This window comes from Mauremys mutica, chromosome 2 (assembly GCF_020497125.1).
Source record: "Mauremys mutica isolate MM-2020 ecotype Southern chromosome 2, ASM2049712v1, whole genome shotgun sequence".
NCBI classification, from domain to species: domain Eukaryota; kingdom Metazoa; phylum Chordata; order Testudines; family Geoemydidae; genus Mauremys; species Mauremys mutica.
The window spans coordinates 116485961-116506750 of NC_059073.1; the positions used below are offsets into that span (position 1 = coordinate 116485961).

General features: G+C 42.6%; 1 protein-coding gene across 2 annotated transcripts in view; it reads left to right on the forward strand.

The window, feature by feature from the left end:
• Positions 1-972: 972 nt before the first annotated feature.
• NEDD9 (neural precursor cell expressed, developmentally down-regulated 9) overlaps positions 973-20790 on the forward strand; it is a 48585-nt gene continuing 28767 nt past the window's right edge. The window contains exon 1 of one of the 2 annotated variants that reach the window (XM_045006550.1): positions 973-1025. Coding sequence is in view for 1 of the 2 variants with exons in the window: in XM_045006549.1 (XP_044862484.1) it covers positions 1448-1459 (12 nt within the window). In the remaining variant the exon portion in view is untranslated. Of the gene's footprint in view, positions 1026-1294; positions 1460-20790 lie in introns of those variants that run through there. The other variant, XM_045006549.1, reaches the window with a different exon arrangement.

The window sequence follows — 20790 nt, forward strand, 5'->3', positions numbered from 1 at the left end:
TGGAGTTGGGGCGGGGCCAGGGGCAGGGGGGCACAAAAAAGGGGGGGGATGGCCAAATTTATTTTTTGCTTGGGGTGGCAAAAATCCTAGAGCCTGCCCTGGTCAGGGCTGAGCCCCGGCCCCCTAGGTTTGGCAGGTCATCGCCCTGGTACCCCTGGGCTTGCCGCCTCAGTTATGAAAGTAAAAAAAAATTGCTTGAGCCATGTCACCTAATTGCTTGAGCCCTAGCACCTCTTTCCTTCCAAATCAAGCACTGCCTGTCCCCAAGTAATCACAAAGGAATTACTACCAAACGATGCTGATTTTACAAGGGTCACAGTTTAAACCAGGCATAGAGAGCATTAAAGCCAGTTTGCCCTCCAGTGTCTAATCAATATGTAAATAACAATCCTTTCCCATGCTAAGTGAACACTTGGCATTTTGATTCAAGAGATAATGATTGGACTGTTAACAGACCATCTCACTAAGCAGGAAGACAGGAATGAAAAACCTCACTGTTCAAAAAACAAAGATACAAATGTGCGCACCAAGAGAATTAGCACTGGAAGAAGGACTACAAGGAAAATGTAATAGGCAGCATTAGAGAGCTCAAATTTAGCATAAAGTATTAATCTGAACCAATGGTGGCTGCCAGATGTATGTTGTATACAGTCTGAATATCATATGTATTTTATTCTGTCTGTAAACACGGTGCACATTTTGATCATCATTAGAATAGTGTAAGTGCAGAATACATTTCTGAGAAAGTTTTAGTGCTTGATCTCTGTCATGTCAGAAAGAATATTTTAGGAGCTTGCTTCGGTCTGACAGTCGGAGCACTTTGAACCTTGAATAGAACAAAAACACAACAGCGACCAAAAGAGATATCAGCAGGGGTGGTGAGTAAAGAGAGTACTGTAGACAGAAAGGCTTTTGTTCCCATGGTCGATTTCATGTGGAGATTGTGAGGTGAACGGCTTTGAAATGAAACTGGTTTATGAAGGAGTTGCTAGGCCACAGGAAACAGGACTGTCGGAACTTGTTTTGTGAGTTGATTTCTTAAAAAATGAAGCTAATCTTTAAAAGATTTCACTCTCAATCTCTCTCTCACGCCCCCTCCCCTTTCGTAGTAAGTTATAGTAAGTGATCTTTGTTAGAAGGGGAGTTTCAAAAGTTTGGGAGGGGGTGGGATCCATGTTACCTTGTCCCAGCAATTCTGCCCTTTTAGCCAATAGTAGGAAGCTATGCAAATGAGTTGAGTAGCCTGCCTCCAACAATCCCAACATGAGCTCAGAGACATTGAACATTTAGCAGTACCGAGAACTCTCAAATTAGACTGGCAAACCAACTGCAATTCTGGGACTATTTTCATTTTCGTTCAATAAGATATTAAATGGGTGGAAAAATACGTGCGATCTCAATGTATGTTGTCTAGTTTCACAAGACTATTCCATATAACCCTGCAAATATGAAGTATAAGGTAAGGAAGTCGCTTCTTTGAAGGGTTTTTTAATTATTATTATTGTTAAAAATATGTGGGGCGGGAGCCATTTACATCTTTAATTCCAAAGGGATTCTGAGTGACAGCTCCATTCCAGTGCACTACATCTGGGAGAGGGACTGGATGAGCGGGTGTATCCCATATCGGGATTCGATGGCTGTCGAGTACTTCACTTGAAATATCCCAAGTTCTGTCTAGTTTTTAAGACTGTGTCAGACTGTCCCTAGGCAAGCTCGCAGCTGATTTCCTGCAACTGCTACGGATATAGTAGTAGCTCAAAGGAGGTGGGAGAGCAGAGCTTCAGACTCACTTATTTTTGGATTCATCCTAAGGCAGTTTTTAAAGTCTGCTCTCTCTCTCTCTCTCTCTTCTGCTGTGAATGACTTTGCCCTGTGTGTTTCAAGGAGACCTTGCAAAATTTCTACCCATTTTTTGAAATAATTAATATTGAGGCTCTAATGTAGATAAATTGTGGATTTGTTGCTCTTTTCTGAAAATATAAGGCGTTTTTAGCAGAAAGCCTGGTACACATAAGCTGAGTAGTACATGTATTAGGTTACAGTTCTGTTGAACCCTTGTAAAAAATCTTCCTGCGTTCATCCCTGGCAAAACATTAACTAGTACTTTATGAGAAAACGGTCACTTTAACCTTTTGTCAGCAGGTACATACTGTATTAATGTATAATCAAGAAAAGGAGTTAGCTAGCCAGGAAAAAAAATCTTATGCTGAATTAGACATGGTAGGATTCTGCATGAATTTCTTGACCAAATTCTGCTCCCCCATATTCCAGTGTAAAATCTGAATGAATTGACTGCATTGAAGTCAATGGAAGTTACTCCAGATTCACGATGGTGCAAATGAGAGCAGAATTAGGCCCCTTAAATGGAAAATAAGTGATTTTTTAATCTTGTTTGATTTCAAAGGAGAATGTGCTTTCCTGTAACTTTTTTGATGCAAGTACAGTACTATACATATCTGTACAAGGGACTTAAATCTCCCCTCATTTACACCAGCATAATTGCCGCAACTTCAGAGTTTCACTGGTATAATCAAGAAGGACATTTACATCTATGGATGTAAAATGTATTTATATATATATATCAGAATACATCTTCCTAAGTGATGTCCAGCATTATTGTCCAGCACTGTTTATAAATATAAAAATTGGTTTTCCCCCTGTGAAATGATCAGCCTGTTTCCCACACTTTAACAACATAGGGTTTATATGAACAAGCTGCAACTTTTTTAACATGGTTTGCTTTAATTAGCTGTGAGCAAGAAACCAATTATATATTTGGAAATTAGAACCATATTCCTCTCTTCACTCTTTAAAGTGTTTTGGTTGGTTTGTTAATGTATCAGATCTATTTAATACAGTTGTTCTTAAAGGCATAAACATGAAGTGCTGATGTGTCAATCAATCATAGTGTTACACAAATTATAAATAACTGGGCAGGGTGCTGGATTGCTGCGTTAGACTAATGTATAGACATACAGTAATGTTGTATGATTGAAAAAAAGGGGGAGGGAAAGAATATTTTAGTCCTCCCCCCCCAAAAAAAACTCATCAAGGTCAATAAAAAGGTGAATTATAAAAGTCACACACATCATTCACACTTAAATTGCAAGCTCTTTTGGGGAAGGAGCAATCCTTTTGTTATATTTCTACTGTATCTAGCACCATGGAGCCCTGATCTTGAGGTGATGAGTGTGTTTTAAGAACCTATATAGAGTAGAACCTCCAGATGCCACCAGAATACAAATAAATAATAGCAATAATACATGTAACTCACATTCATTTTTAACTATGTACGTTCTTATTTGATCCTAAAGAGGAGCTCAGTCCAAGCCCTCAGAAACTAAACACTCACAGAGTTTAGGAAAGTTTGGATCCAGATCTAGACTTTATGGCCAGCTCTCATTTCTCTATTTAGCTGAACCCCAGATTCCATCTATGGCACTCAGATACCATAGCAATAGGGGTCATATATGACCTAGAATGACAAACAGAAACACCCAGTAACTTGGGAAGTTCGGATCTGGATCTGAACTCTGTGGTTGACTCAGTGGTTGTAATGGGCTGAGCCAAAACCACTGATCCAAATGCCCCCAAACTTTAGAGTTCAGGTCCATCTTTATTTGATACTGGTTTGAATAAAGTCACTTACACACAGAGAGAACATGGGTAATTAATAATATAACAAAATATGGAAAGCACTGAAACCGCTGCTTCACTTAGCGGAAACTGTCATTTGTTTTAGCATTAATCTTTAGCTAATTAAATACCTTCTCACTCACAAATGAGCTATATTGTGCTTTGACTGCAAAATGACAGATCTGCAGGATTATACAACTCCTTACAATCTCATCGCCCTTCCTCCCTTGCACACTGCCAAGAAACAACTCTACAGTAGTGAGGTGATCATATTTCACACTAGCCACAAGGCACTGGGAGAATGTGAAATAAGCCACTTCCACAACAGACATCTTCCCTGGTTTGTAATGTTCCTTCCCTGTCTAGTTAGAAAAGAGGTTCAGTTTGGAAGGAGATTACGTAATTTTAGACGGAGCAGGCTAGACAAAGAAAAAGAAAGAACCATAAAAAAGACAGAAGGTTTTTGGTCTCCATAAACCTTCCTGCCAAACTAGTGGGAAGTTTGAAGTATTTATTTAAACTGTTTATCCAGGACAAATATCCTTAGATCTATTTCTCAGCCACGGGGCAAACTACAAAGAGAATACCTGCTTATACAATATTTCCTAACCTGAATATAATTTTTATTTTATATTATTTTTCCTCTATGCCCTTGCTTTCTGTAGGGAGAAGAAAATAATAGTAAAGTATTAATATTTTAAGTTTTGATTTGAAGAAAAAATCAGGTTGTCTTTATGCCAGGTGTACAGTGACTTTGTTTCACTAACAGCTTCCTGTAATTTTCCTAGTGCAATAAGTGGTGGCTGCTGATTTGGTTTTGTTTGTTTTACTTTCCTTGTACCTGTACATTAGAAGAGCCTTTGTTTACTCGGGTAACTGAGAAAACAGTTATATTCCACGTGGAGTGTTGCTTGTTGGTGAGAGAAGGATCTGGCTCACTACTTAACCTGAACTACTTCTTTTTGTCTTGCTCAAAATCTTCCTCCAACAGATCTGGTAGCGAAAAAGGATTTGCTCACCTAAACTTCTTTCATTCTTCCGCCTGGTCCTCAAACAACAGGGGTGAAATTATGGCCCCACTGAAGCCAATGGTAAAACTCCCATTGACTTCAATGAGGCCACGATTTCACTCCAATTTTTTTAATCTATACCATTCTTTATTCTACTCCCTAGGTCAAATTCAGTGGAACTGTGTCTGTGCATCAGAACTGAATTTGACACTAGGGTAGATGAGCTTTTTCTTCTATGCTTCTCCATCAGTCCTACATCTTTAATCTCCTAGTTTCTCAATATTTAATTAGTCAGACCTTTATACCTTTCACCTGTGTTCTACCAGATGTACCTAACATAGTATATTGCAAGCTGTGTTGTGTATGTGTATTTGCATATTGACTGCGAAATGTCTTGTGATTTTGTATGGAAGACTATCAAATATAAATTCCATTACGTTGTGATTGTATTGTGGCATACCTCAGGTTCTTTTTCATCCAGTTATGGAATGTTACATCCCATAGACTTTTCACTGGGGGCACACCATCCCGGTATTACATATTTCAGAAGACTGAATTCACAATTTCTAAATCCAAACCCAACCTATGATTCTGCGAGCAAAATGTCCATTACTAAAACTTTGCACTATGGTAATGAAAATGTAATTAGGTGCTACCATGACTAGATACTCTTCCATTGTGTCACAGTGTACTGTGATAACACGGCTTTGATAGCTATTCACCAATCACAAGCAAAGGGGGAAAAAGTGTATTTGTGATAGAATCCAAAAAGGTGTCTGTGCTGGGTAGGTGGGGGGACTATGACTGCACTCCTCATCTCGTTTAAACAAATAAGAATGATGTAAATGTAAAGTATGAGGTCTTGATTATCCATTTTTAAATAATTTGCCGGGCAAGAAAGGAACCTAAACCAATTGGTTTGAAATGCCTGCCATTTGTACAGGGCAGTAATACCGGTATATAGACTTAATTACAATGCTCTGCACGCCAAGTCAAGCAAAATAGTGCCACTGGGAAGAAATACTATATTTCCAACCAGAAATGCTGTGAAAAGCTATTTGTAACCCAGGCAATGAACAACAAATTATTTGACTACATGAAGGAAAAAGAACTGCCTGTATTTTACTGACCAAAACCCTTCTGTTTTGTTTACTCTTACATTCCTGACTTCACCCTGTGACGGTTGAGGTATGAAAGTGCAGTAAATAAGGTTTGTAAAACCTTATAAAAAATTACACCACAGAGCAAATTAAAGTTAAAGACTACCCATCAGTCTACCAGGCAACAAACAGCGTTTAGACTGATTCAGTCACTTTATATCTTAAAGGGCAGATCATCATCATCAAAAAAGGAACATGATAAACTTGTAACAGATTTTTCTTGCTGATTTTTAGCAGTCTGGAATCCAGTACTGTTGACAGGAAGGATTTTCTTATTAGAAGCCAATTTAGCACTACCAAACTGAACAAATGCAAGTTACACAACTTCTAGAAGACGTTACCATTGACAACAATCTTTGCAAGTCTTAGTTTTGAGCCTGCCTCCCTTAAAAATGTTCCCTTTAAGAATTTAAAATGTATTACTCATATTAATACAATTCAGTAATTCACATACATGTTTTAATTCATATTGGGCCATGGGACTAATCCTGCAGCCTTTACTCAAAAAAGATTCCCATTAAATTTAATGGGAGTTTTACCTGAGGGATGGCAAGGACCATACTGACCCTCATGTCAGTGGAGAGGGGCAATACAAATGGATGTATGTTGGGTGAATGTGAAAGAGAAGAGTGCAGTCTCAGCGACCATGGAAATGCCTCTCTGCCTACATGCTTTGAAGGGTTTGTGCACCATACTGTAGGACAAGTGGATTATGATTGGAAAGCAGCTGTTATCCTTGACATCACGCATAAAAAGCGGTGGCAATGAACAAGCCAATGGTGGCATTGACATACTGCCAATGGCCTGGAGAAGCCCAAAGAGGTTAGTAGCCATTAGATAGGTACTGGGCAGGTGGCTCTTGTCTCCATGCACCTTAGGAGTCTGCAGGACTTGGGACCAGACTGCTGATCACTTCTGCTGAACACTATTCCCCACCAAGGGCAGAATGTATCAGAGACCATAGTTATAAACTCAATTCTCTCTCTTCTGCTAGCCTATGAGGAGGACAGTATACCATGGCCTTGCCTATCAACTGTCTATTTTAGGTTCTTATATGGTCCCCATCACCGTAGTATCTAAGCACTTCACTCACAACACCCATTTTACAGATGGGAAACTGAGGCACGGAGAGGCTAAGTGTCACAGAGGAAATCTGTGGTGGAGCAGAGAACTGTAACCAGGTCTCTCAAGTACTAAACTAGTCCCCTAACTACTGGGTCATCCAACCCTACGCTAACCTCCTATAAAGTCATGTCAAAGAACTAGCTAATGATGGGCAAATTGTTTAAATGGTTTGTAGGCTCTCTGCATAAGGATGCAAAAGTTCAGGTGTTTATGAGAAATGTATCTGAACCTATTTAATCTGGAAATTTGGCTAGATTATTTAAGATTTAAAACAAACAAAAAAAAGCCTAGTAGTTCCTGGTGTGGGCTGGGTCATTAGAACTACCACAAGAACAGTCTTACTTGTGGTATTTTGTACTTCTGCTTTCACTTGTGTCCATGAGTTGTAGAGGCCTGGGGAAATTGTATGTAAAATGGATTTTAACCACACTTTTTGAGATCTCTATAAAGGTTCAGATCACATTGTTAGTGACAATTCATGTTTGTCGTTACTTTAAGGCAGTTTGCCTCTATTAATAACACCTCAACTGATATGATAATGCTGTACCTTCAGAAGACCTGAACATGGGTTTACATGCCAGAGGTGGCTTTTATGATCCATTACTAGTGTGGTGGTAGCAGCAGTAATAGTCTGTGAAGTTGTCCTAGGAAACATATTCTGAAGATGGCTTTAGGATAGCCCAGCCAGCCAGAGGAGGACATTTTTCTGCTAACTGCACAAAACCTGATGCTGGTGAAAACATTACTGATAAATCTGGTTATCATCGATGATCACTGTGCCCTGTTCCTGGATTATAGCATTTTATCACTGACCATTGAACTCTTTGTGTGTGTTTACTGGGGAGAGGCTTATATTACAGTGAGCTTCCACACTCTGGAGTCAATACTCTGAGGCCTGCTGCGACTGGAGTCCTCAGAAAGAATTCTATCTGACTCAGTCAAAAGTTCTCCTGAGTCACACTTGTAAGTGGGTGCAGCAATCTGTCGCCTCCGCACTTGTAGACTCCATAGACTTTAAGGCCAGAAGGGATCATTGTGATCATCTAGTCTGACCTCCTGCACATCGCAGGCCACAGAACCTTACCCACTCACTCCTATACTAGACTCATAACCTCTGGCTGGGTTACTAAAGTCCTCAAATTAGGGTGATCAGATGTCCTGATTTTATAGGGACAATCCCGATTTTTGGGTCTTTTTCTTATATAGGCTCCTGTTACCCACTACCCCCTGCCCCGATTTTTCACATTTGCTGTCTGGTCACCCTACCTCAAATCATGATTTAAAGCAGGCCTGCACAACTCGTAAAGCGGCGAGGGCCACATTACTCCAAAGAAAACAGTTGAGGGCCGAAACCCCCCGGCCCCGCAGAAACACCCCCCCCCCCAGCACCTCCCGGCCCCGCAGAAACACCCCTGCCCCCCCAGCACCTCCCGGCCCAGTGGAAACACCCTGCCCCAGCACCGCCCAGCCCTGCAGAAACAAACCCTCCTTCCCCAGCGCCGCCCCACCAAAACAGCTGTGGGCCAAAAAGGAAGGTTGCGGATGGGGAGGTGATACTTGATTTTAAATCAACCAGGGGCTCCCAGCTGAAGAGGTGGCTGGGAGCCCTCAGAGGCAAATTAAAGGGCCCGGGGCTCCGGCGGCTGGGGGAACCCAGAGCTTTGCGGGGTTGGGGCAGGGATTTAAAGGGCCCAGAGCTCCTGCCGCTGAGGGGAGCCCGAGCCCTTTAAATTCCAGCCTCAGCCCATCCGCTGGAGCTGCGGCCGGGATTCAAAGGGCTCTGGGCTGCCTGCAGCCACGGGGAGCCCTGAGCCCTTTAAATCTCAGCCGTGGTGGGGAATCTCTGCGGGCAGCCCAGAGCCCTTTGATTCCCGGCCGCGGGCCGCACAGTGAGCCTCCGAAGGCCGCATGTGCAGGCCTGATTTAAAAACCTCAAGTTACAGAGATTCTACCATTTCCTCTAGTTCAAACCAGCAAGTGACCCATGCCCCACGCTGCAGAAGATGACAAGAACTCCCTAGGGTCTCTGCTAATCCAACCGGGGGGGCGGGAGGGACTTTCCTTCTCAGCCCCAAATATGGTAATCAGTTAGACCCTGTGCACATGGGCAAGACCCACCAGACTCACACTTGGGAAAGAATTCACTGTTGTAACTCAGAGACCTCCACATTTAGTGTCCCACTGCTAGCCACTGGATATATTTGCTACTAATATTTGCAGATGGGCCACATGCTATTGTAGGCAACCTCATCATGCCACCCCCTCCATAAACTTATCAAGCTCATTCTTGAAACTAGTTAGATTTTTTGCCTCCTCTGCTCCCCTTAGGAGGCTGTTCCAGAATGTCACTCCTCTGATGGTTAGAAACTTTTATCTAATTTCAAGCCTAAACTTGTTGATGACCAGTTTATGTCCATTTGTTCTTGTGCCAACATTGTCCTTTATCTTAAATAACTCCTCTCCCTCCCTTGTGTTTATCCTTCTGATGTATTTATAGAAAGCAATCATATTTCCCCTCAGCCTTTGTTTGGTTAGACTAAACAAGCCAAGCTCCTTAAGTTTCCTTTCATAAGTAGGTTTTCCATTCCTATGATCATCCTAACAACCCTTCTCTGCACCTGTTCCAGTTTGAATTCAAATTTCTTAGACCTGGGAGGCCAGAATTGCACACACTATTCCAAAGGAGGTCTCACAGTGCCTTATATAATAGTAATAACACTTCCCTGTCTCTACTGGAAATACCTCGCCTGATGCATCCTAGGACTGCATTAGCCTTTTTCAAGGCCCCATCATATTGGCGGCTCATAGTCGTCCTGTTACTGACCAATACACTCAGGTCTTTCTCCTCATCTGTTGTTTTAACTATGTCCCCAGCTTATAGGAAAAACAATTGTTGTTAGTCCCAAAGTACATGACCTTGCAGTTTGCACTAATAAATGTAATCACTTTTCTATCACTCCAGTTTTCAAGATAATCCAAATCTTCTTTCATAATATTCTAGTCTTCCTCCATATTGGCAATACCATCCAACTTTGTGTCACCCACACATTTTATTAGCACTTTCCCACTTTTTGTGCCAAGGTCATTAATGAAAATGTTAAATAAGATTGGTCCCAAGACTGATCCCTGAGGAACTCCACTAGTAACCTCCCTCCAACCTGACATTTCACCATTCAGCCTGACTAAGGCGATGATTTTGTCATGGATATTTTTAGTAAAAGTCAGGGACAGGTCATGGGCAATAAACAAAAATTCATGGAAGCCGTGACCTGTCCCTGACTTTTACTAAAAACATCCCTGACAAAATGGGGAGTAAGGAGGGTCCAGCATCCTGCCCCCCGCCCCACCCCGCAGTGGCTGGGAGCTGCAGGAACCCCATTGCCCAGTGGCTGGTAAGGGTCCCCTGCCACCTGCGGAGGCTAGGCTGCTGTGGGCATGGTCCCCAATGTCATGGAGTCATGGACTCCATGACTTCTGCGACTTCCGTGACATAATCAAACCACAGTATCTTATGATTACCATAATATCACTATTACTAGCTGGTTTAGGGCCATTAAAACAACCCTTTAACAAAACTGATACCAGGTAATTTTTTCCAAAGCAATTTAGGAGCCTAAGTCACATTTTCAAAGTGATTTAAGTATCAGGGATTTAATCCCATTGATTTCCCATGGGATGACTTTTGAAAATTTCACCCTAAGTCACTTAGGCACTTTTGAATTTTTTATCCGATGGATGGGTCTCTTTCTGTGATTACAAGATGCTTTATATTAGGTCTTCAGTAGGAACTTTCACACAGACATACTATGGGTGCGTCAGTGTGTGTACAGCAAAGCAAACAGTGGTGAGTAATATATACCTTAAACACAATTTCTGCTATTGCTAATTAAAGCTGGATTTAGAGATATTAGGCTAAATTCTCTCCTGGTGTAAACCGATGAAGCTCCATGAATGTCAATGGAGTTGGGCCAATTTACACCAGCAGAGACTTTGACTCTTGAATATTGCTGCCTATCACAGGCTGCTCTTGCAAAATGGCCCTTTGCTTTTTTCCCCTTTGTCTAGACTTTAGTTGTAGTGGAAATTACCCTCATTTTTAAGGAGTTAGTTTTTCCCTAGTGCACTTTTGGGTGTGCCTTGTATTTGTCAGGAAATGGGACAGCTAAAGCTGCAGTTCAGAGTCCCAGAAACAGTTGTACAGGATGACAAAAATTGTATATTTTTTCCCCTCTCTAGGATTGGAACCCACGCCTGCCTTTTTATTTATGTATTTATTTTAAAGCTAGTTCATTCATAATCAGGCTGGATTAGCCTGCCCTGAAAAGGAAAAGCAGTAATAATAGATTTACTCTACAGGAATGCAATCAGCCCATGAGAAGCCTTTTCTTAAACATGCCCCATTCATTGAGAGGTTGAAATTTCAGCGGGAACAACCCTGTGAATCATGTGGAGACAATGGGTCCTGGGGAATGTCAAAGTGGCCTGGGAATAAATCTTGTTTTCCAATGAATGTCATCTTGCTCAGTAAGGAAAACAGACCATGAAAATTCAGAAACCCCCTTCAATGCACAACTCTTTATCCAGAAGCTAAAACAACTAAATGTATCCTTTGCCTGTCTGACTATATTTTGCAATAGCTGGGTTTGTGTGTCTTTTCTTAGTAAGTTTACATTGAGTTAAAATGCTGGTGATAACCAATCAGTTGCCTAGGATTTTTAAGGTACTATTGCACTTGCCAAGAAGAGATCTTCTAGTGGATTTTTCTTTGTGTTGATGCACTGTATTAATTTGTCTATTATTAATTTGGCTTAACTCTACTCTCAGTTATACGGTGCTATGCTACTGAATTCGGTGAGGTTGTACTGTTGTAACTGAGAGAAGGCCTGGGCCTCCTTATATTTTTGTTTATATTGCACACATAATGTATGTGCCTTCTGTCTGTCTGACTATTTAGGCATTTGTATGGTCCTCACAACCATAGTAATAGCTGAGTGCTTTATTGTTCAAGCAATATTAGGCCTCATCTACAGTACAACTGTGTTGGAGAACCCCATTTAAGACCCAGTTGTCTCCCACCCTTGTGACACCACATTGGCAATATAAAAAAGGTCCCCAAACTGCACTAAAGTCTTGGACATAATGAACCACCCAGTTAATGTTTGGTCTTCACTTCAAAATGAGTGTTAACACCAATTTGGTGACCACCATGTTGTAATGGTTTTCCCTAACAAGTTGTACAGAGAAAGTGTAAGTCTATCTGGGAAAAGACTTGTTGCAAATGCCTGCAAGTGGAAAGTTTCAAAACTTAAACCAGATTTCAGGGTTGGGTTTTTCTTCTCTCTCACATTGTTTTTCTGCTCTACTCCTTTTACCCATAAACATGCAACATCCAGTCTCCTTTAACTAAGGAAGTAATTGACTGCCTGAGGGAAAGAATTTGTGTATTCCACATACTTCTATTTTTTACTGCTGTGGGGTTTAGTCAGAGTGAGCTCACTTATGCTGTATGGTTTGCTTGGTGTGGTGCTGTTTTTGTGTTTTGTTCTTTTGTTGATGTTGCGGAATGCATACCGGTCACTGCAGATTCGAAAAGCCCTTTTAAAATCATAGTGCTAGATCACCGCCCTTTGGGGAAAAACAACGGGTAGGGAAAAGAGATGTAGAAAACTCTGAGTTATTCACATTGATGGAATATCCCAAAAAATGGCCTGCTTTTGGAGTCAGGACAAGAGCTGCAGTTTGCCTTCCCACAGAGTGAGCAGGGACATGCTGCTCCAATGTTGCTGATTATCCAAAACTCTACAGGAAAATGTGGTGAGAAATTCACATTTACATAGATGGCGTGGGCTCTTCTCTCCACCTGAAAGCACTGTTTCATCTTGAATTATACCATCAACAGCTAAGCCTGGCTTCTACCTCATCTCTAAGAGGGTTTGAAAACACAGATCAGGAGCCCACAGATGTTAACGGTATTGGGGTTGCCATTAACTCATTGCTATTTTCCTTGATGACACACAAAACAGTATTACCCTCCCTCATTATGTCACTTTTTTACCCAGCCATGACCTGCAGGTTCCCAATTGCATAGAATCCATGCAGAGGGCATGCTATGTGGTGAGAGGAAGAGCTGTCTCCATCTTAGTTGAACTCCCCTTCCTTCACATCTGACAGGCTTTGATGCCATTTTAGTGGCCTTTCGGCTACTTTTACCCCTTCCAGAGCAAAAATTAAAAGGGACAATTTGGCTCCTTATTAAGGCATTTAAATTTTAGGCCAGATTTCCCAAGTTTCCTTATCACAGTCTGAGAAGCAAAAACAAAACAACAAAAAAAACCCACCTCCTCCAGTTCATTTAGATGATGTAGAGATGTGGTTTATTGCTCTTCCAGGAATACAGTTACATTTACAGGGCATTACAATTTAACCAGAAAGTGGAGGTTTTGGGTTTTTTTTAAATCACTTGTCCCACTGAAAACATCAAACACACACATATGTTGCTGTTGTACCAACTCAGCAGAGAACAATGAGGTATTCTATTCACACAGAGTAAAGCACTAGTGTGCTTTCCCATCCTCAGTTTGAAACTCTCCTTATTTCTTCTTTCAGTATCTCTCTCCCTTTCCCCAGTGGATGGCTTTCATCATTGTGCATTAAACCCTCCTCTGGAAACTACAACAAAGATCTGATTTAACTGAGCCACAGATTTGCTACTAGACCCTCAAAGAGCTCAGCCCTGCAAGGTGCTAAATGCCCTCCACACCTAGGGCCCAATGATGTGTGTGTTGCAGGACAGGAGTAGCTCCCATTATCTTGACATGGAGTTACTTTTATTATAGGACTGGAACACAGGCCCTTCATTGTTAAGGGTGCTCAGTTCCCTCACAGGATTGGACCCTAAATTTGAATCCCCATTTGGGATCCATTCATGGAGCACATCAACATCTTAAGTGCCAGAGTGAAACCTCTGTGACCTGAGCATCCTATCAGCTGACCACCTGCCACTCCCATTGAAGTCAATGGGTGTTGCGCCTGCAGTGAATTTGGCTCAACATGCCAATAGGAAAAAGCAGGAGGTAACCTAAAAAACACCTAATCCTGTAATCCACCTTCTTATATACCATAATATTGCCATTAAAGAGAGTTTGTTTCCAGTTTTTATCCCTGCCATCTCAGCAACTGGTCACACACCACACAAAATGCACACAGCTCCTACAGTCTAGAGTAGTCTCTGAAATGTAGGCCCTTCAGGCAGGACAAAGGGCTGGGACAGCTCAGTGGAACATTGAAATAATATACTTGCCTTTCTCCTCTGCAGACCAAAGATTTTCCACATCACATAACCTCCAGACAACTTGGCATATTGTAGCATGACTGCTCCAAAGATGCACAGGAATGGAATGGCAGGGTACTTAGGACTGAAGACCTTCCCTTATTAGGTCTGGCTGAGGCTGGTGCTAGGAGACCCTCGCTTTCATTAGCAGTAAAATAAATAAACAAAATCAACTCCCCCAAACTATGGTAGGAAAATGCCTTAATTTCAGCTAACAAGACTTCTAATTATTTTGGCTGCTACCACTTCATTGTGGGGGGAAGTCTCTTTTTAAATATCACATTTATTGTTTTTGTGGCATAAAGCGAGAGAGGTAGAAAAGCAGGGCAGTGGGCTGGTGCTGTGAAGCCTATGCACACTGTCTGTCCCTTTTGTTACCAGCTCTCTGAGCCAAGGGAGCCCTCCCTCCATGCAGCAGCTTACACTTCAGGATAGCAGCCAGTCCAACTAAGGGACGGAAAGGCATTTACAAAACCCTTCTTTGTTGGCCTCTAGGCCATTTTACAATTCTTTCCCTGGGTGAATATGCACCTAGGTGTCCGTATGCCTGCCCTCGTGTCTATATGCACATATACATATCAGAAGCTGTGATTGCTGCATTCACTGTCTGTCCCTCACTCGGGAAGGCGAGCAGAAAACCTCCCCTGAGGCAGAAGGTCTGACTTTGAGATATTGGTGGCAGAAAACCATAGTATACTCAAACCACCTCAGGTCTGTAAGTGTTGTCTCCTGTACCTAGATGGCTTGCAGCACTACCTCACCTTCTTTTCATAACAAGTTGTACCACATACTGAGCCCCAGTTCCTCTAGTAACTCAGCCAGAGGTTAGGGGTCTAGTACAGGAATGGGTGGGTGAGATTCTGTGGCTTGCAATGTGCAGGAGGTCAGACTAGACCAGGGGTTCTCAAACTTCATTGCACCGTGACCCACTTCTAACCACAAAAATGACTACACGACCCCAGGAGGAGGGAGTGAAGCCTGAGCCCGCCTGAGCCCCAACGCCCCGGGTGGGGAGGCCAAAGCCAAAGCCCCGCTGCTCTGGGCTGAAGCCTCCGGTGGTGTGGCTTGGGCTTCAGCTTTGGCTCTGAGCAGTGAGGCTAGGGCTTTGGCTTCAGCCCCAGGCCCAGCAATCTAAATGCCAGCCCTAGCGACCCTATTAAAATGGGGTCATGACCCACTTTGGGGTCCTGACCCACAGTTTGAGACTAGATGGTCATAATGGTCCCATCTGGCCTTAAAGTCCATGAGAGCCAAATGATTTTTTTTAGTGTCTCAGAAGAAATAGCCCCAATAAAACCCAGTTTCTTACAGATAGACTTGTTACCTACAGTGCTTCAATAGTTTTCTTCCTTGAAAGTACAGTACAATAGCTCCTTTATCCAAGGGCAGTGATGAAGAAAATGGGCAGGGAGGCAGAAGTTAAAAAAGAACTGATGCAAAACTGCCTGATAACTCTGAGACTGAAGCTGGTCTTCGTCAACAGGCACAATACAGCATGAGCCTCTCTCTCTACTGGTGTGTTCTGAGTGGGCCCCTGACACTGCTTGTGTCTAAGTCATTTATTTTAGGACACTCGGTATTGCATTTTCCACTTGGTTCCCCTGCTCCGCCCCCGCTCTGATGGAGAAGGGGTGAGACAAAGACACTGTGATTATGCTTCACAGCACTATATAAGGGGCAGTATAACATAAATGCTGGGTTCCTGAAGCGAACGTCAGACCCCTGAAAATCTACTTAGTGACTTTAAGCAGAAACAAGAGATACTGACAAAAAAAACCCCAAACAAACCAAAAAAACAGGAGAATCAATATAAAATCATGTTATCAGAGATTAAAAATTATCTGGTCAAATGAAAGCCACCGGTTGTGCGTAGACACTCACGTCATTCCTTTATTTCTGTTTTCTTTCCCTTTTCCTGCAACTGTCTAAACACAGAAAAGGGGCTGTTTGGAGTTTGAGGTAGCTTGTCTGATAACAGAAATGAGAAGTCTCCCCCTTCTTTGCTTAGGAAAAGAGATAGTTATAAACCCTGTGTGCACGCAGGTGGCAGTAATAAAAAAAAAGAAAAGTTAGTCAGCCCGCAAGAGGTGTACACATAAGTGTACGTGCTCAGGAACATTTTCACGCACTTCCGTCACAGTAGCATGAGACTCTGGCAAAAGCATGGTCAGTTAAACCTTTTCCTCATTCATTAGCACAGCCTGGTGAGGAGTTAAATGTTGGCGCTGCACTGTGACATTTGCACCATAGTACGTTGCCTTTAAAGAACCCATTGTACTTAATCTATAGTACGTCGCTTATTATCTCACTATTTGCCTCAGTGTTTGCTTAATGGTTGTGCGCACCCAGCACAGTCTTGTTACCTACGTCATCCTCCCTGTTTATGCTAACAGAAGGAACTGATCCTTCCGCAGTTCTCTCCCTCTCACCACGTCTTCTCCTCTCTTTAGCTATTACAACCCTACTAGCCACGTTTTCCCTTTTTGTTGCATCAGAAGTGTCAGAGCATCATCTCAGTCCCTGCTCTGAAGGACAAACAAATCAAAAGGACAGAATGCCAGATTTGTAAAAGGTATTTTGGTGTCTAAAGAAACAGATAGGTGCCTAGTGGCAGTTTCAAAAATACATGGTCCCACAGTAATGCCGTTCAAATGCAGAATCCTTCTAGATCCCAGGCTCCTAACTCCTGTTAGTTTTAATGCCTAGGTTCTTTTGAAAATCCCAAAGATACAGGTAAGCGTCTATTAGTGCCTAAATACTTTTTAAAATCTGCTCCAACCTGCCTTTGCCATGCACGTGAACTACTGGCCGCATAGTCTTGTTTCTTCCTTAAATTTCTAAAGAGAAAACACTTTACTGAGTCCAGCACATGACAAATCCTTCTCTCAGCCTGTCTTTGCTGGCAAATGCATTTGTGTTTACAATGATGGAATTCCTCCAGGTCTGCAGTTTGGGATGCTATTCTACTAAGTGTCTTAAAGCAAGAATAGCTGCTCATTTGAGGATTATTTAATATTTTATAATTCGTTTTTTTTTAAATTGAGATTATTTGGAATTATATAGAATTTAGGGATCCTGAAACCACTGTTGATGGGCAAAACACTTGACCAGATAGTGCTTTAAATTGTTCTCTTATCTCAAAAATGGACAGTATTTGGGGTGACAATGTTCTAATCTGCATTCAACCAGAAATTATCTGTGTACATTTTAGGTCTCTCATATAAAACCCCTAATCAGCTGCCACCAACATGCTTTTCCAAGCCACTTCTACAGCACATTCTCCGGCTAAACCTTTAGGCTACAACCACCAGGATCAGGATTCTTTTCTGTTCCAGTGCCCAGAATTTGACCCACTGGTGACTGGACAAGGTTTCCGTAACATCCCTGCTTTTTTAATAGCCTCAGGAAAGGTGACTCTCAATGTTTAAACACCCAAGGTTAAGATGAGTTTAAGCTCTTTGGAGCAGAGACCATCATGCTTGTACAGTGCCTAGCACAATAGGACCCTGATCCCAGCTGAAGCCTCTGTGGTTTACCACAGTGTTACTGGAATGTTAGGATGAGAACATAGCCTATGGCTGAGCTGCTTTTCACAGCCAGTGATCTGTTGTAAGGGCCCAGGAGCACTTGTCAAGGCCTGGCTGTTGTACCATTATGGCATTGCGGGGGAGGGTGTGTGTGAAAAGCACAGCCTACAAGCCATAAGTGGCCCACACAACTTTACATCATGACCCACAGCTACCTTCAGCTTTACTAAAGAGGTCGAGAACACCAATGCGCCAGCTTGACCTGAGCAGCCTGCTCATTGAACCAAAGACCTACTGCAATCTGCTCTATTTTTGGAAGCACAGTTGGGTTCCTCAGCTGAGCCAAGTTTGGGTGCCTTCATTACAGTATCATTAAAGCAACGGATCTCACTTTCACCTTATATATTCCCTTCTCCACTACTGCCCGACAGAGCACCCATCTCAAACGTGGGATTTTAGCGCCTGGCCTTTCATTAACAATTACTGCACATTGTATTAGAAATATAAAGGGCCCTTTGTACAATCCCCCCCCCCCAAACAAACCAAACCAAAAGAAAAGTTTCTCATCAGCTTTGCTACCCTACAGCTGATTTTCTCACTTGTTAAGGAAGTAGTCTTAATGTGCTCTTTAACTCTTCATCATATAAAGAGGCCATTGCTGGGCCTTTGCCTGCAATGTAACAAGCTTCAGACAGTAACATTAATACTTATTCAGTGCTTGATACTTCAGACAAGTAAAGTGAAAGATCCCTGCAGGGGTGCTGGAACAATTTGTATAGTGGGGGTGCTGAAAGCCATTGAACCAACTGTAAATCCTGTATATGATGGAAACCACTTCAAGCCCCTAGTTCCAGCACACATGGATCCCTGCCCCAAGGAGTAAATCTCAATTAAACCCAGAATAACCCCGCCTGCTGATGAGAATGAGGGCATGTCTACCCAGCATTTTGGAGCGAGAGCTCCCAGCCTGGGTTGATAGACCCAGGTGCTAGTGCTCTAAAAATAGCGGTGGAGACAGTGCTTTGAAGCTGCGGCTCAGGCTCTGAAGCCTGGGGGAGAGGAGTGGGCGCTCAGGCTCTGAAGCCTAGGGGAGGTGGGTGGACGTCAAAGCCTGAGCTGCAACTTCAAAGCTCTGTCTTTACAGCTGTTTCTAGTGCATTAGTGCAAGCCCCACTAGCCCAAGTCTGCCAACCTGGGCCGGGAGGCTCCCTCCAAAGTGCTATGTAGACACACATGAGGCTACAACAGGCATAGTAAGGGAGAATGGACTTAAGTTGCTTACAGTATCCTAATGATATTCAGCTCTGTGGGCCTGGTCAAACAAAGCCCATTGATATCAATAGGAATCTTCCATCAGGTTCCATGTCTTCATCACCTCTAATCTGACTTGTGCAGTTAATAGACTTGCACACTGTCTGGCTGAGATAGGGGTTTGGATGAGGGAAAGTTAGCTGAGTCTTAACCAGAGACAAAGCATGGGGTCACGTACTCCCCCAGAATTGCTGGTTGGCTTGTACTGAGCATGCTCACATGGACCGAGCATGCTTAGTAACACTGCTGAAGCTGGCTGCTCTCACTCTTCCTCTCCCCGCCCCCCCACACTATCAGGCTTGGATGAGGGATAATCAGCCAAGTCTTAATCCAGATAAAACTCGTGCTTGTCGACTGTGGAAAGCAACCAAAAGAAATGGCCACTCTTGGTTCAATGCCCTGATGGACTAAGTATGCCTGCCATTTATCATTTAGGTTCACAGTGTGTAGGTAATGTTATATCCTTGGCTGGATGTTCATGAAGCAGCTGCGGGCAAGAAGGTTCTTTCAACTGTATCTGTGAAGAAGGGTGAAACCTTTTCTCTTGGATTTGGTGCTTTCTACAGCTTTCCATGCCTCTGATACCTACTGATTAAACTGCTAGAAATGCATCCTACATGAGTTTACACCATTTAGAAATTTAACAAGCCGACTGCCACTTTCTTTACTAAGTGCTGCTTCAGGCGCAAGGTATATTGCACTAGTTCAATCTGCACTGGCTTCCAAATAGTTTCCAGGGAGAATTTAAGGTGTTGCTTTTTATCTATAAAGCCCTACACAGTTTGGGACCTGGCTACCAGAAAGAGGCCTTTTTTTCTCTGCAATACTTTCTTTATAATAATACAGGGTACTTGAGCTAACACCTTTTTAGTTTAAAAAGGAGAGAGCTTGAAGTAGAATATCTTCAAAAGGGGTTTCTCAACTCTAGAACTGACAGGTAGGGTCCAAAAGATTTCAGATTTGTTGACCTTAATGGGACATTGATAGGCTCCTCTACATTACTGATTTTTTTCTTGAAGGGTTTAGTTGAAGGATAGAGGACATATCTATACTTCAAGCCTGAGGGAAAATTCCATCTCAAAGAGACACACCTGCACAAGCTACCTTTAAGGTAGTGTGCTAAAAATAGAGGGTAGCTACAGCAGCTGTCCCGAGTGCGCACTCATCCAAGATGATAGGTATATATTGAGTGAGGCTAGTCCCTTCTGCCCCTTGTACAGCCATGGCTATGCTCTGTTTTCAGCGTGCTAGCTCGATCAGAACCAGCACACATATGTCTCCTCAGATGGGAATTTACATCTGCAGCTTGACGTGTAGATGGTTCCCATAGTGTGATTTGGCAGAAGTTAGTATTCACATAGGCTGATTGAATGGACAATTTATGGAGCATTACAGTATTTTGAAATGTGCTCATTTAAAAAGTAAAAGGCAAGTAAAGAATTGTAGGCTAAGAGGCAAAGAGAAGAGACAGTAGAACAAAGGGTCCCATCAGGGAAGACTTGAAAGGTCTGTTTGTGCTGTAGTTCTGGAAGGAACCAACCTTATTGGGATTGACATTGATCATGTGAGTGAGATCAGAACTTTGCCTAGTATTGGAATTATTAGATCAAGAAGGACATCTCGTGAAAGGAGACAGAGCCGGCACAAGGCATAAACAGACTAAGCAATTGCTCAGGGCCCTGAGCAGCTCA